At 50.9% G+C, this 12,972-nt stretch overlaps 6 protein-coding genes across 6 annotated transcripts; 3 read left to right on the top strand and 3 right to left on the bottom strand.

Moving 5' to 3' along the window:
- Nucleotides 1–658: 658 nt before the first annotated feature.
- Nucleotides 659–1,067, top strand: BU25DRAFT_319383 (uncharacterized protein; the record flags this gene model as incomplete). The annotated part of the gene is made up of 2 exons (XM_033702233.1): nucleotides 659–822; nucleotides 857–1,067. Coding segments are annotated over 2 exons (375 nt in total), but the record flags the coding sequence as incomplete, so codon positions are not given.
- Nucleotides 1,068–1,269: 202 nt separating this feature from the next.
- On the top strand, nucleotides 1,270–2,016 carry BU25DRAFT_136118 (uncharacterized protein). The gene has a single exon (XM_033700557.1). It carries the CDS (start codon nucleotides 1,454–1,456, stop codon nucleotides 1,853–1,855), a length of 402 nt encoding a protein of 133 aa, XP_033566118.1. The 5' UTR covers nucleotides 1,270–1,453; the 3' UTR covers nucleotides 1,856–2,016.
- A 1,574-nt stretch (nucleotides 2,017–3,590) lies between these two features.
- On the bottom strand, nucleotides 3,591–4,728 carry BU25DRAFT_445105 (uncharacterized protein). The gene is made up of 3 exons (XM_033709423.1): nucleotides 4,196–4,728; nucleotides 4,019–4,145; nucleotides 3,591–3,967 (listed from the first exon to the last, which is right to left on the bottom strand). Exons 1-3 carry the CDS (start codon nucleotides 4,529–4,531, stop codon nucleotides 3,645–3,647), a joined length of 786 nt encoding a protein of 261 aa, XP_033566117.1. The 5' UTR covers nucleotides 4,532–4,728; the 3' UTR covers nucleotides 3,591–3,644.
- Nucleotides 4,729–4,863: 135 nt separating this feature from the next.
- Nucleotides 4,864–6,107, top strand: BU25DRAFT_487512 (uncharacterized protein). Its single transcript, XM_033711288.1, has one exon. The coding sequence runs from the start codon at nucleotides 5,106–5,108 to the stop codon at nucleotides 5,943–5,945; it is 840 nt and encodes a 279-aa protein (XP_033566116.1). The 5' UTR covers nucleotides 4,864–5,105; the 3' UTR covers nucleotides 5,946–6,107.
- On the bottom strand, nucleotides 6,045–6,882 carry BU25DRAFT_474988 (uncharacterized protein). The gene has a single exon (XM_033710919.1). It carries the CDS (start codon nucleotides 6,815–6,817, stop codon nucleotides 6,326–6,328), a length of 492 nt encoding a protein of 163 aa, XP_033566115.1. The 5' UTR covers nucleotides 6,818–6,882; the 3' UTR covers nucleotides 6,045–6,325.
- A 1,634-nt stretch (nucleotides 6,883–8,516) lies between these two features.
- On the bottom strand, nucleotides 8,517–12,771 carry BU25DRAFT_406448 (TBC-domain-containing protein). Its single transcript, XM_033705282.1, has one exon. It carries the CDS (start codon nucleotides 12,422–12,424, stop codon nucleotides 8,960–8,962), a length of 3,465 nt encoding a protein of 1,154 aa, XP_033566114.1. The 5' UTR covers nucleotides 12,425–12,771; the 3' UTR covers nucleotides 8,517–8,959.
- Between the last annotated feature and the right edge of the window lie 201 nt (nucleotides 12,772–12,972).

Raw genomic sequence — 12,972 nt, 5'->3', positions numbered from 1 at the left:
TTACTCTACGTCGTGGCTTGCGGTTTCAGCCTTGCCGCGCTTGATCAGGAGATATAGTGTGCTTTGTAAGGACGGCAAAGTAGCAATAACTACACAGATTATTTCTTCTTACTCGACATTCCTATGAGCTTTCCAAGCCTCAGTCAACGTCAGAGATCTGCCACGCGCAATAGACAGATCAAACCTACCTATACTATACGCAGAGAATACAAATGATGTGGACTTTAGGCTCCCATCGATAGAGCTCTTAACACGTGCGTCAAGTCGTGCACCGTCAGCCAGAGCGACAAACAGAGTTGGAAAACTTCGAACCGAACTCAAGCGTGAAGCTTTTTGTCTCATCAACAAACAACAGCGCCATTCTCATGGCCAACCGATCTGATACGTACCATCATCGCCTACTGTTTGGTACAAAAAGTCAGAAGTACTTCTTGTCCATGACCAGCTGTACAACGGATACTACATAGGTGGAACTACAGGCATCATGCTCGTCTAGAGGCAATCTCGGTCGACCTGATTGTGGTGTTGATAAGATCCGTATGCAACCTGGCCCGACCGAACCGACAGGTCAAAGTATCATAGAGTCTAGCCGCATCTACCGTCCAAACACAACATACTGCTATGCGGCCAGATATGAGCAATGTTCTTTGAAACTTTCATAGACTCCTTAGATGAGATCCAGCACGGAAGCGCTCAATCCAGCATGGTCGAATGGTACATCCAAGATCCCTTCAATGCTTTTCTGGAAGATACCCTCGATGGAGGACAGACGGATCTAGGCAACCTAGACACCGAGAGCTTCACAAGGCGCTTCGAACATCTGTACAATACTTTGGAGAGCCTTCTGGGCTTACAGATCCAATTTCGGTGGAAATATGTCGCAAGTTCGATGGATGACCACACTCTTGAACGCCGCGTCCCATACAAAGGTTCCCCTACCATTGGTCTACGCAATCAGTGTTACTTGGATAACCATTTACGTCATCTCGGTGGCAGTAATGTTCTTCGCTGCAGTTTTCTCTCTCGTTATGTGCTGGCTCTGTCACGCACCTCCAATTCTCGGCTATACGAGCAGCCTCATTAGAGATTCAACATACTTTGCAGGAACTCCTGGGCAGAGTAATAGTACAGAGACTGGGTCAGAGAAATCGAAGCGCCTAGCAAAGATGAGGGTTATTGTTGGCGATGTGAATGTTGGTGGGACCGTGGGGAAGATCGCGTTCGCACCGGCGGAGACCCACGGGAAACTAAGAGTGAAAACAGACCGGTGGTTCGAACAAACGAGAAGCTTTTGATACATCAGCTTCTCCAGGATGAGTAGCAGTCGATTCAAATACTATCAACGTATCGAAAACGTGTTGGAAGCAGAGATGCAGATTCTGCGTGGGAGGAAGGCACTGTGGCACCATGCAGCTCGGTAAGCGTCAGAACAAACAGGCATACAGTCTATAAAATGCCTTCAATGCACGTCTTCACTGCTCTAAATCAAGAGCGGAATGAGATACGCTTACTGCATCTCGATCAGATCATACCGACGGAAAACGACTCCTTTCTTGGATTGACTGGCCATTCTGAGTGCGTCTCACTATTGGATGCACCCAAATACAAGGCGCTGTCCTATGTCTGGGGCAATCCTTCTGCTACGTCAGCCATCTTTTTGAACGACTGGTCATACATACCTATAGCAGCAAACTTGCTTGAAGCGTTTTTGCGTATATCCGCGGTTGATTCGACATCAGTGAGCCTACAACGATCCATTGAAGCTGCCATTGAAGGTTGTAACCGCCGATATGGGTTGATGCTCTGTGTATGGATCATGCCAATGACACAGAGAAGAGTTGGCAAGTCCAGATGATGGACAAGATCTACTTAAAAGCAACAAAAACGTTAATATACCTAGGACTTTCGACCAAGGAGTCCGACGAGGCCCTTCGATCCTTTTTTGCCTATGGACGTAAGGCGCTGCAATGCGGTATACTCGTTCTTATCAGCGGGCCCAGTCCAAACGACGCCTTCGAATCCGGCTACGAAGGATAGACTCTAGGCCTTATCGACCCTCATGGCAAGAAGATCATCGATGAGGTGATTCACAACGTCCAGGATTCAGGAAAGCTATCGCTATCCGCATTGCTTGCGTCGATTATACAAAGACCGTGGTGATCGGGAGTCCGGGTTCTCAAGAGTTCTTGCTATCATTGAATCCGATCATCGTCTGTGGCATCAGACCATCTCTGCAAGAGAGTTCGTCGCAAGCGTGAGGCTGTACGAAGCAGCACTCACTGTATACTTCGAACGTACGCTGTCGAAGCGGACTGATCACGACTCCGATTGGTTTCGCGTAAACAAGATCGACCACGAGGCACGAAGGTTTCACAACATGGCCGATGTTCCTGCGCTGGTCTTGTACACTACCCATCTTTAATAACTTGCGAGATCAAGGCATCATGAGATCGAGGAACCGTACTTTGGACTGGGAAGCCTATGGGAACTGATTCAAGACATGACTCTAAGTACACGGCGCATCGATGCATCCGACCCACGAGACGGGATATATGCATTGATTGAAATATCTCTTTTGAGTCGGGTAGATCCTGTCACGATTCAACCTGATTAGGCCTTGACATGCGCGGATGTGTATGCACAGGCGACACAGCTGTTCATGAAGTATACCGGTTCACGCATGCTCTAACTGGCAGCTTACAACCGTGAGCGTGCTCTGATCCCAAACTTAGCATTCTGGGCGGTGGATTGGTCTCGGGCTGAGCTCATGGCAGCACCCACACCTGTTGTTAACGACTCCCGCCGGGAAACGTTCAAACTTACTCGTCTTACGTGTAACAAGCATATCCTGACGACATCAGTCAAATTATATGGCAAGCTAGGAACGATAAAGGTCGAAGTCCCAACGTTCGAACTCAAACTAGCAGAAGAGCATCGCCTAACCATCATTACATGTCTGCTAAGGTACCTGTCAAATCTTGACGTATGCATGAAAGCTCACTGTTGCACTCCAAACGGTTTACAGGGCTATCTTGAAGGGCTCATTCGTGCCATGGTACTACTCCATGCCACACGACCCGGACACTGAGAACTCAAGATACGCTCCATCAAAGTTTGACGAAGTTACCTCCCTTATTCGGGACAATATAACTGAATTACCAGAACTTGAGCCATAAGCCGGCAGAGATTTCACAGATACCGCTGCCATGGAAACGATCAATAGTTGGCCTTAATTTGGCGCACTGACGTTTTCAGACACGCCTGCAGCCAACGAATCTGATCCAACAACGAAAGTACTCTCCTTTGCGCTGAGACGCGTATGTTAGACGACGTGCTTATTGGACAATAGAAAGATGCGTTGAGGTCCGTCATCAGGTCGGTCGAAGGCGGGTTATACGAGCTGGTGGGAGTGGCTTGTGTTCCGCAACTCGACCCTAAGCAGGCTACGGCCAGTGTTCATCAGCTGTCTGAGATTAGTCTTTGCTAAGTTTGGAGATAGCGTTGAGATTGACAAAAAGCTGCTGAACCTCTCGTGACACGCCACCGGCGTTCAGCAGTCAGAAATCCCATTAATTCAGAGATCTCTTTCAACACTTCATTCGATGAGCCGGCAAAAGCCCGCCTGTCAATGTGAAAGAAGCCAGTCAATCGAGCTCAATCGCGGTCTCCTCTGAGGCACCTTTCATGCGAATCGCAGCCCGCTCATGTGCAAGACCTTTCCGCACGAACTCATCCCGGCTCTCTCGTGTCTCCATGCTTGCTCTTCCCAACTTCACTTCCCCTTCCTTCTGAAATCGTGGACTTCGATACCATATCTTGCGAGCGGTCGAATAAGCAGCTTCCATGTGCGCCATCAGTGTGTCATGTCGCCTGACACGTTTGCGCAAATGCGCATCGGCTCTGTCCATGGCGCTGAGCTGACCGTGAATGTGGTCTCGTCGCGCGATGAGATCTGGCTCGTATATCACTGAATTGTTAGTAAAATAATCACTGATGAACCTGAGATGGTGATGCATACTGGTGGCGACACCGCCCATGACTGGATATTCCCCATGTGCCAGAGGTGGGAGTGTGGGATGTAGGCGGTTTGGTGTGAATATGTCAAGCTTTGAAAGGCCATATTGCTTGATGGCATTGGTCATGGTCTACATGTCGTCAATCAATGGGCTTAATGCCTGTGTACTCTTGAACATACTACTTTCGGAAAATATTTCTTATCACACGCCAGACAGCATGTCAAACTGGACCAAAGCGTTGATCGCCTTTTACTTTTCTTGTAGCAGAGTTGGCAGGTTTCTGCTAACCACTTCTTCCGGCTTGTGTAGATCTTCGACTTCTTTTGGGGTGCGAAGTTGGCATGTTGTTTGAGCAGAGCACGTGTGTACTCTTCCACCGCCGAATCAAAGTGCTTGCTTGTCGCGGCAAGGCTGTTGAGTGGATGAGATGCGGATGAGCTTGGATCATGAGGGCTTGAGATGAAATCGAAGATATGGAAAATGATCTCGAGTGGTAGCGTATCGAGCGTTGACATTTTTGGTTGATGATGTAGGTCGTGGAAAACGGCAGAAAGCGTAAGCCGCGCAGGTGACGTAATTACCCACCCGTGTGCCCGTGTCAGGCAAGGGCGATGTGCTGGTAAAGGTGCATTTTATCGTAAAGACTACAGTGTATGTGTTGAAGCTGCCGTGGAGTTGGGTATTACCCGAACAGGCACTCACTGCAGTGAAGTTGGGCAAGCGCGTGGGTGATTGGCCAGAACGACCACCGGAGAGGGAACGCTAATTTTGCTAAGTCAGCTGGGATCTTGGCGTTATACACGCCTCCCCACCGACGATCTTTCCTCGATCTTCATCTCTTCCAAAACCTCACTGAGGATCGAAAACAACACGCGCACGTTTGGACCAGCGTACGAGGAGCAAAATGACCCGAGACCCACCAATGGCCTCTCTAGGTATAACGGCGGCACATGCAGTCATGTATTAACCCATTTTGCATTGCTTTTGGGGGGTTGACTTCGATTGCGATATCAATGAGTGACTGTTCTGCAGTGCTGTGTTCTGTAGACACGCCTGTGTGTGTGTCTATGATTCTTTTCTGTCCCTGAGATGCGCCACGCCGCTTACGTCGAGTCTATCTGCCAATACCTTCGACACTGTTACCACGATGCAGTACTAGACTCGGTGCTGGAGGAGCATGAGGGCGCTGGTCGTACACCTGCCTCCCATGAGAGCAACGTCGGAGGCGCCACCTTGGGGCCCTTGCCCACTGAAATACTAGAAGCCATTCTAAGCCACCTCGACTTCTGGGCCCTAGCCCGATGCCTCCGTGTCTCACAGCACTGGAACGCAGCCATCTCTCGGTCTCCGCAGTTGCAGCAGGCTCTGTTCCTCAGCACGAATGTCGAGGATCCTAGCGATGGCCCAGCACTTGTCTTCAAGCTCGTCATAGACACACGAAGACTTCGCGCGGACCAGCCCCAACAGCAGCCAGTCTTCTGGATCGATATTGGCAAGCCCTACAACCACCCATCCAAGCTCCAGCGAGCAAGATTCTCCGCCGATGACGTTGTGTTCAACCCCATTCTTCAAAACATGTTTCGCTCGGCGCACCCTCTGAACACTCAGGCCAGTGGACAGAGTTCCTCCTCTACCTCCCGGGCAGACTACGTTAATCGCAGAGATCCTGCAGCGCTCTGCCGGACTGCGCAAGGCTTGCCGGGTGCAATATGGAGGAAGATGCTAATCTCGCAACCACCAGCGCAGACCATCACGATGGAATGCGACTTTACCTTCGATCCGTCCTATCGATGCAAAGCCTGGACCCCATACACTGTCGAGGGAGGAATCACAATGGAAGACTTCTTCATGCTTGTGCAAACGCGCATCAAGTCGAGCTTTGGCGACTATCAGAGGGATCAAGCGTATCGACTGGGAAACAATGGTTAAACATTGGATAGTGAGGGTCTGTCCTAGACTACGGCTCATTGGCTGAGGCAGTCACTCCAATTTGGTTCAGACGATGAAGAAACGCCATTTGAGTTGTCGGCAACGACTGAGATCAGGGATACGGCACCCTTCCACGACAAACACAATCACCGAGCGCCGCAGATGTACGATAGTTTGAAGTGTTTGGTAAGTCGCGATTCAGTTTGGTACGACAAGAGCATAATGACCTGAAATAAAATTGGCATCAAGGTAACTCCTGAATGTGTCCCTTTGATCTTGCTTGAGGTCGTCGAAAAAACCAACTAATACAGAGTGTACTTTTGCTTGACATGTCAACCAGAACACGACTGTTGATACGAGCAACAGGACCTTGAGAAGCATCAAATCAGCACAACTTCACGCTCTTCATTCCGATCCGGCTCCGCTTCAAATATGATACTCTCGATGTAAGCCTCGCCGATCAGCCGGAACTCGCCTCGAGATGCTTCTCGCAATTTCATCGGGACATGCACCCCATACAGCACACAGCAGATGTCGCCATCTTGCATAATATGTGGACCCAAGCCGAAGTACCCAACGCTGGTGATAAAGAAGCTTCTGCTTCTGCAGAATTTTGAGCATTTTCGCGTACATGCTCGTCCAACCATATCATGAAGACGGAATCTTGAGTGGAAGGTACCATTTCCGGTGGAACCACTGGACATGAGGAGCACACTTGGAAGAGCGCTAGCGTAGACATGGAAGACCACTGACCCATATGTCCACCTGTCAAGAGCTTGACCATGAACTCGCAATCCGGCACAGTGTTCATCTCTGCTGCGACTGCCGCTTGTAAGATGTCCCAAGTTCTGGGGAATGAACCGCTTTCGCATAGCTTATTGTGACATGCCTGAAAACTTGATTTGACACTCCCAACGATAAATCTTGTAACGAACATGTTTAGTTCGCGCACTGCGATACGGATTCTGTAAGGTGCGCTCGTCGTGAGTTCGCGTCCCTGCGTGATAGGAGGCCGAACCTAAGGCTCTACCAAGCTCCACGTACGGCTTCGGTATGTCCCATCTCGGAACCCAGGAAGGTTCCCATGCCGGGTTGAGTTCCTTGTCTTCGTGGTAGACACAACAAGAGAGTAGTTTCAGGCCGTCGTTGTTCAGGCAGTATTCGGTGAAGGCTTGGAATGCCTTTCTGGCCGGAACCGTGTAATCAATCCTGACGAGAGTGTTGCAATTGACCACTGCTTTAGGATGTCCGAGAAATGCTTAGATATAGTCTATCGCAAGCGTTGCTCTACAACCGCCGTCTCGTATCCTATTCAATATGTGCATAAAGGAAAGGTCCAGCCTGGCCTTCGGCACATTTCGTACTACAGCCACTTCTGGATCGACCATCAAATTGATATGGGACAACGTGTAAGCTGTTATCATATTGTATGCCTGTTGAACCTCGCTCAACGCATTGTATCGACGGCAGACGTTGGGTGCGAAGACGCTGAACATGGTGACGAATCTCAGAAGCACCTCTTTAGGGATTTCTTCTCGGCCGTAGATGAACAGTCCTTTCTTAGACAGCGACTATCCACAGTCCATGGAACCATTCAAGGCTCAGCAATTCTTTGATACAATGGAACGGTCCTTCTCCAATCTCCAGAACCGGGTCCACGAAATTGATGCCGTCAGCGCTCCCGTCTCGAAGGATTCGTTCGCATTTTTCGATGTCGCTCTGAGCGCTTGTAAGAAATTGAAGCGCGTATCAAAGGGAAAAGTCGGATTCCGTCGGTCTCAGGCAGAAGAGGGAGCACGTGGCTTGTTAGAAGATATGACCCATGATGCTGACTTGTTTCGTTTTCTCCTGCACATTCTGCTTATTGATACTGCATCCGCCCACAGTACCCGATATTGGCGATTCGATTGAAGACGTAGTAGAAACGAGTACAATGTAGTCGGCACCCAAAGCCAGCGTCCCTCGCAGCGAATCTGCTGGTGAGAGTTTTGATCACCCCAGACGTACAACGGAGCCTTAAATACATCGCTGGGTCGACCTTCGGAGTCAGGTAAACTAATTGTGGAAAACATGAATGAGCATTGAATGGGTTGAGACTCATTTCCTGGGCGAAGGCGTAGCAAGCGTACAGAACTGTGCCACGGCGACTGCTGGTAAACGTAGTCCTGAAATTTTGGGCACGGGGCTGGATGGTATTACAGTCGGGTGCCAAAAGTCTGTTTGCGACGGCTTCACCCCACCAAAATTGACCATATTCTATAATAAATATAACAGCCTCTGCTTATTTGAATAATATAAGATAAAGAATTATAGAAGTGAATATCTGTTTCTAACACTCTTAGGTTTTAGCAATTAATCTTAAGTTTGTATAAAATTAGATGAGGGGTAAAGAGAAACTAGTAATGAACCCCGCTTAATCTTCCTTTTTTCTTAGAGAATCTATCTTTGCTATCTTCTCTACTCTCTCAAGTCTTAGAAATAAGATAAAGATTTAAGACTTCTAGAATATATTCTTTTACTATTTTTTTTTCCAAAAAGTATAACTTTATAGCTCTGTGTTATTTAGAAAGGTAGATATCTTAAGGTGAAAGAGGTGACTTTTGGTAAGGAAGTCCGCTAAGCGAACAAACTTTTGGCCTAGTACAGTATATGCTGATCAGCTGTAGCTGATGCGTCTCCAGAAGGCTTTCCAGTATCCATGGCGTTAGGGCTTGAAGATGTAGAAGACACCCAACAACAGTGTCAATGTGAGCTACCCAACGAATTGCGTTGATATGTATTATGCAACAAAGCTACCTAACTGTAGGATGAGTCAGAGTCTATCGACACAAAACGAAAAGTGAGGGTATCGAAGGCCCAAAAGGGTATGCAGCATGCGGCATAGAAAGGAAGGAAAGGGGTATATGTATGCTACGCGACCCAAGACAATAAAGTATATAGCGCCAATCGATGCAATGTGGTTGACAAAGGAAAGTGTATGCTCAAAAAGTTATGATGCTGTACCCAACACTCTACTACGCTCGCCACGAGAACTCCTCCTCCATAGGCATCGGCGTGCGTTCAGCGAGTTCGAGCTCGCGGTTCAGTCGTTCTGCATCTTCTTCTTCTTCGCTGCGCTGACTATGGCCAGACAAAGGTGTACGCATGGGACTCGTCTGCATCGACAGCTCTGCATCGAGACTGGCAGATATCGACTTCGTGTCCTCTTGCGTCACAGGCGACACTGGCTCTTCGGTAGTGACAGAGGCCTTGCTAGCCCTCTTCCTGGCACGCTCGAGTCGTGCCTCCTCACGCTGCCTCATGAGCTCTTGTTCATGCGCCACGGCCCGTGCACGCCTCTCTTCAACATCCTTACGCTTGACGAAACGACCTAGGGCATCAGAAGCTTGTATCAAGCCATCGATAGAGATAGCGTGGTTCGTCATCTGGTGGTTGATGTAGTGGTAGACACCTGCTGGGGTGTCGCACTGCAGGAGCGCCTTCTCATTCAGCTTGAGCAGGGCAAGAGCGATCTGGAAGAGGAAAGTCGAACCATCGTGCATGCACAGAACAACGTCCCAAACGCGGAACAACGCCTCGGCCGAAAGACAATCTGTGAAGACAGACAGGAACCATTGAAAGGTCAACGCTTCAAGCTCGATCTCTAGCTCGTCGAGGTGGGCAGACAGCTTTGGCAGCAACTCGACAACATATGAGCGTAGAACTGTCTGATCGGCGCGAGAAGTGAGCAAATTCTGATCGTAGTAGTTCTGGGGCAGAATGTTTTCGATCATTGTGGCCAGAACCCAGAATGCGTCCTCAGCGGTAGGCATGATGAGCAGGAGGCAAGCAGTAATGAGGTTCATGCCCTGGCAGTACCCAACCTCTGGATTGCGACGTGAGTATGCAAGCAGGACTTCGTTCAGCTTTTGCACGCCAGGTCCCGTGCGGAAGAATATGTTGTCGGTGAGCGTACGCGTGATATCCATCTCGATCTGTGTTGCAATCGAGGGATCGGTTTCGCCGTTGTTAACCAAGTCTTCATAGTAGCCTGGTATGCGCAAGCTGGAGGCACCGCTGCACTCAGCCCAGATCTTAGCTCGGTAGCTGACAGGTATGCCACCCAGAACGAGGCGACGAAACTCTTGCCATTTGGCGCGGCCAACCTTGCCTTTGTTGCCTAAGCTGGCAATGCCAATGATCTCCCCGTCAGTGAGGAGGGTCTCAGGCATAGCCTTCGAGCCGCTGTCGGCAGCGGCATCGCCCTCACGCTTTTGTTGTGCCCGGGCCTTCTTGTGAAACTCATTCCAGATTTGCGTTCGCTCCTTCTGGATGTTATCGTGGAGCTCACTCATCTGGTCTAGCAGCGACTTCACAGGGTCGGTTTGAGAGGGTGGGTAGGGGCTGATCGGCGTTGTGGGTGTCGAAGGTGTGACAACAGAGAGCTCGGCATGGTTCGAAAAGACACGAGTTGGTGCAGGCTCTGGGTTCGTGCTCGACGATGGCAGAGACCCGCGCTTAGTCATTGTGATCTGACTCTTTGGGTTGGACAATTCAGCTTCGGCAGCCTCCACGGTTACAGTCGTGATAGGTGCTGCGGATGGCGTGTGGGACAAGAGCTCAGTTGGCTGTGTCGCAAGCTTGAGGTAGTCAACCCACGACTTAGATACGGGTTTGTTGCTCAGATCATCCGAGCCTGAACTGGAGGGTCGTGAAGGGTCGCCGCTCGCTGCTGAAGCAGGGTCCTCGTTTTCTTCGTCAAGCCCCATGAGGTTGACAACAGATCTGCCACCTCCAAGAGACTCTACCTTATTGTTTCGCTTGTGTTGGGTCAAAGCAGCTGCGGCCTCGCTTTGTCTCTTCTTTCGACGCTGATCGTAAATGAATCCAAATCGATCGGTCAGGTATTCGCTGCTTCCAACGAATCGGTTGTGATGCTGGACCAATGTCGGTGGTCTTGAGTCCTCAGGCAATATACGGTCCATTTCAACTGGTCCAAGGTTGCTCATGCCGCGAGAAGGCTGTGGGCTTGCAATGCTGGAACCAATTTTTGGCGTGTCGCCAGCAATACTTTTGATAGTTCCGTTGGGGCCAAGGTTTCGCTTCTGGACATTCGCCAGAGACGATTTAGCAGACTGAGTGGTTCGTGTCGACACCACAGAAGGTGTACGATCTGCAGCGTCTGAATCTGTGCGCTTGCGGCCTCTGACTGTGCTAGCCTTGGTGTTGCTCGCTTGGTTATTCCCAGCAACCATCTTCAACGCCCAGCTTGCGAGAGATACTGAGGAGGATCGACGACTCGAACCTTCACCGCACTGGTCGTGACTCTGTAAGCGGCGCAGAGCGGGGACCGCATTGCCTCCTTTAGCTGAACCGGGAGGTACGAAAAGATCGTTTACGAGAGCCTTTCGAGGTGCCCTGGCTCCACTGTTCGCCCGTGACCTTGTTTGCCCTGACAGACTCGACGCGTCTCTATCGACCATGCTTGCAACCGAGGGAGCTCTGCTGCTCTTTCTGCTTGTGCCATTCCAAATGTAGCTCTTCCAGCCGGGTCGCCCTGTGTCGCGTGGTGCGTCTGAAGCAGTTGAGTAGATCGAGGCCACGTCAGCCCGTGGTGCTGAGCCTACAGTGTCGATGCCTAGAGCGTCAGGGTGTTGTGCGACTTCGTCCTCCATAGCCCGTGCTAGTCTGTCTTCCATAGGGTCATCTGGATGCAGACCAGAGAGCGCACTGTCACCCCTTGTTCGCTGTTTTGTAATTTCGTTCGATTGTTCTCTGGTCTTCTCGAGATCGCGAAGTCGGGTTTCGATGTCCATGTTCGAGACCTCGCATTCCTGGAGCATCTTCTTCAATATCCTCTCCCGCTCCTCGGCTCTTCGTCGTAAAGCAGTGATTTGGGCATCTCGCTGTGCTAGATCGCCGGCCAACTGCCTGACAAGGGCAACGGCGCCGGCCTGGTCGATGATATCTCGGATGTTCTGGTCGGTGGAGAAGTGCAAGTTGCCAGGCACTTTCGAGGGTTCGGCCGGTGTGTCGTCGAAGAGTGCGGAGCGGTCTCTGGCTGAGGGTGCGCCCATCAAGCTTCCCACAATCTGCTGTGTCGACTTGGTAACCTTCCTCACCGTTGCCGCTGGAAGAGGGCTCTTTGCAGCATCAAGTGGCGGCACAGCCTTTACAGTATCTGGCGACGCTACAATGTTGCTCTCGTCATTTTTGACAATCTCGTCTGCCACACCACTGGAAGCGCGAAACCAGCCGTTGATGCGCGACTGTACTGGGGATGCATCTGGACTCGGTGATAGCGAGGGGAATGAGGTCAGACTCTTGGTGTCCTCGGGTGGAGAAGGGTGCCTGCTACGGCTGCGGCTCATAGACGCATTTGAGGCTCGCTTGCTTGGCCGTACGCGTTGTATGCTGCGGTTTCTGGGGTTGGAGTGCGTCGAAGTCTGCGAGGCGGTGCGCACGAGATCAACGGACCGTGGAGTGTCGACGGCCGCCATTTCGTTCAGGCTCTGCTGCGAGCGCGCGCATGCGTGTGGTGAATGAAGCGCGCACGTGAGGGTTTCGTCGCAGTGGTGTTAGGGCGGGCGTGAGGGCTGGGTGTTTGCTGTGTGCTCGTGCTGTTTGTGGGCGGCGCTGCGTGCATGTGGGACAGGCGTGCTGCGTGCGTCATAACAACAGTGTGCGTCGTGGACAATCGCTATTCTCTCTGCGTGCCTTCGACGTGTTCAAAATTCCTCACGGCAGCGGACAGTGCACATCAGGGAAATCACGGCAAAAGGGATGGGTTGCAATAAAGCGCACTGCAAGGGGGTTCCAGGTACAAATCACGGGCGGTGCCTTGAGCGTGAACGGTTTGGACATCAAGCAGTCATTCCGCAGCAGCTAAGGCCCTAAGAAGGCGGACCGACCTGCCAGATCCCCATTCCCTAGCCACGAGGCCACATGCTTGACAGCCAATGCCTGTCCACTCTGCCCTACCGGCTCGTGTTCCGGAACGATATCGATACGCCCGCATGAAACGTGCCTCTTTTGTCGCCCAGTGTTC

The sequence above is a fragment of the Macroventuria anomochaeta genome (genome assembly GCF_010093625.1).
Source record: "Macroventuria anomochaeta strain CBS 525.71 unplaced genomic scaffold BU25scaffold_3, whole genome shotgun sequence".
Classification (NCBI taxonomy): Eukaryota; Fungi; Ascomycota; class Dothideomycetes; order Pleosporales; family Didymellaceae; genus Macroventuria; species Macroventuria anomochaeta.
Note: the sequence above shows the minus strand (reverse complement) of the source record. Positions and strands in the feature narration are given on the sequence as shown.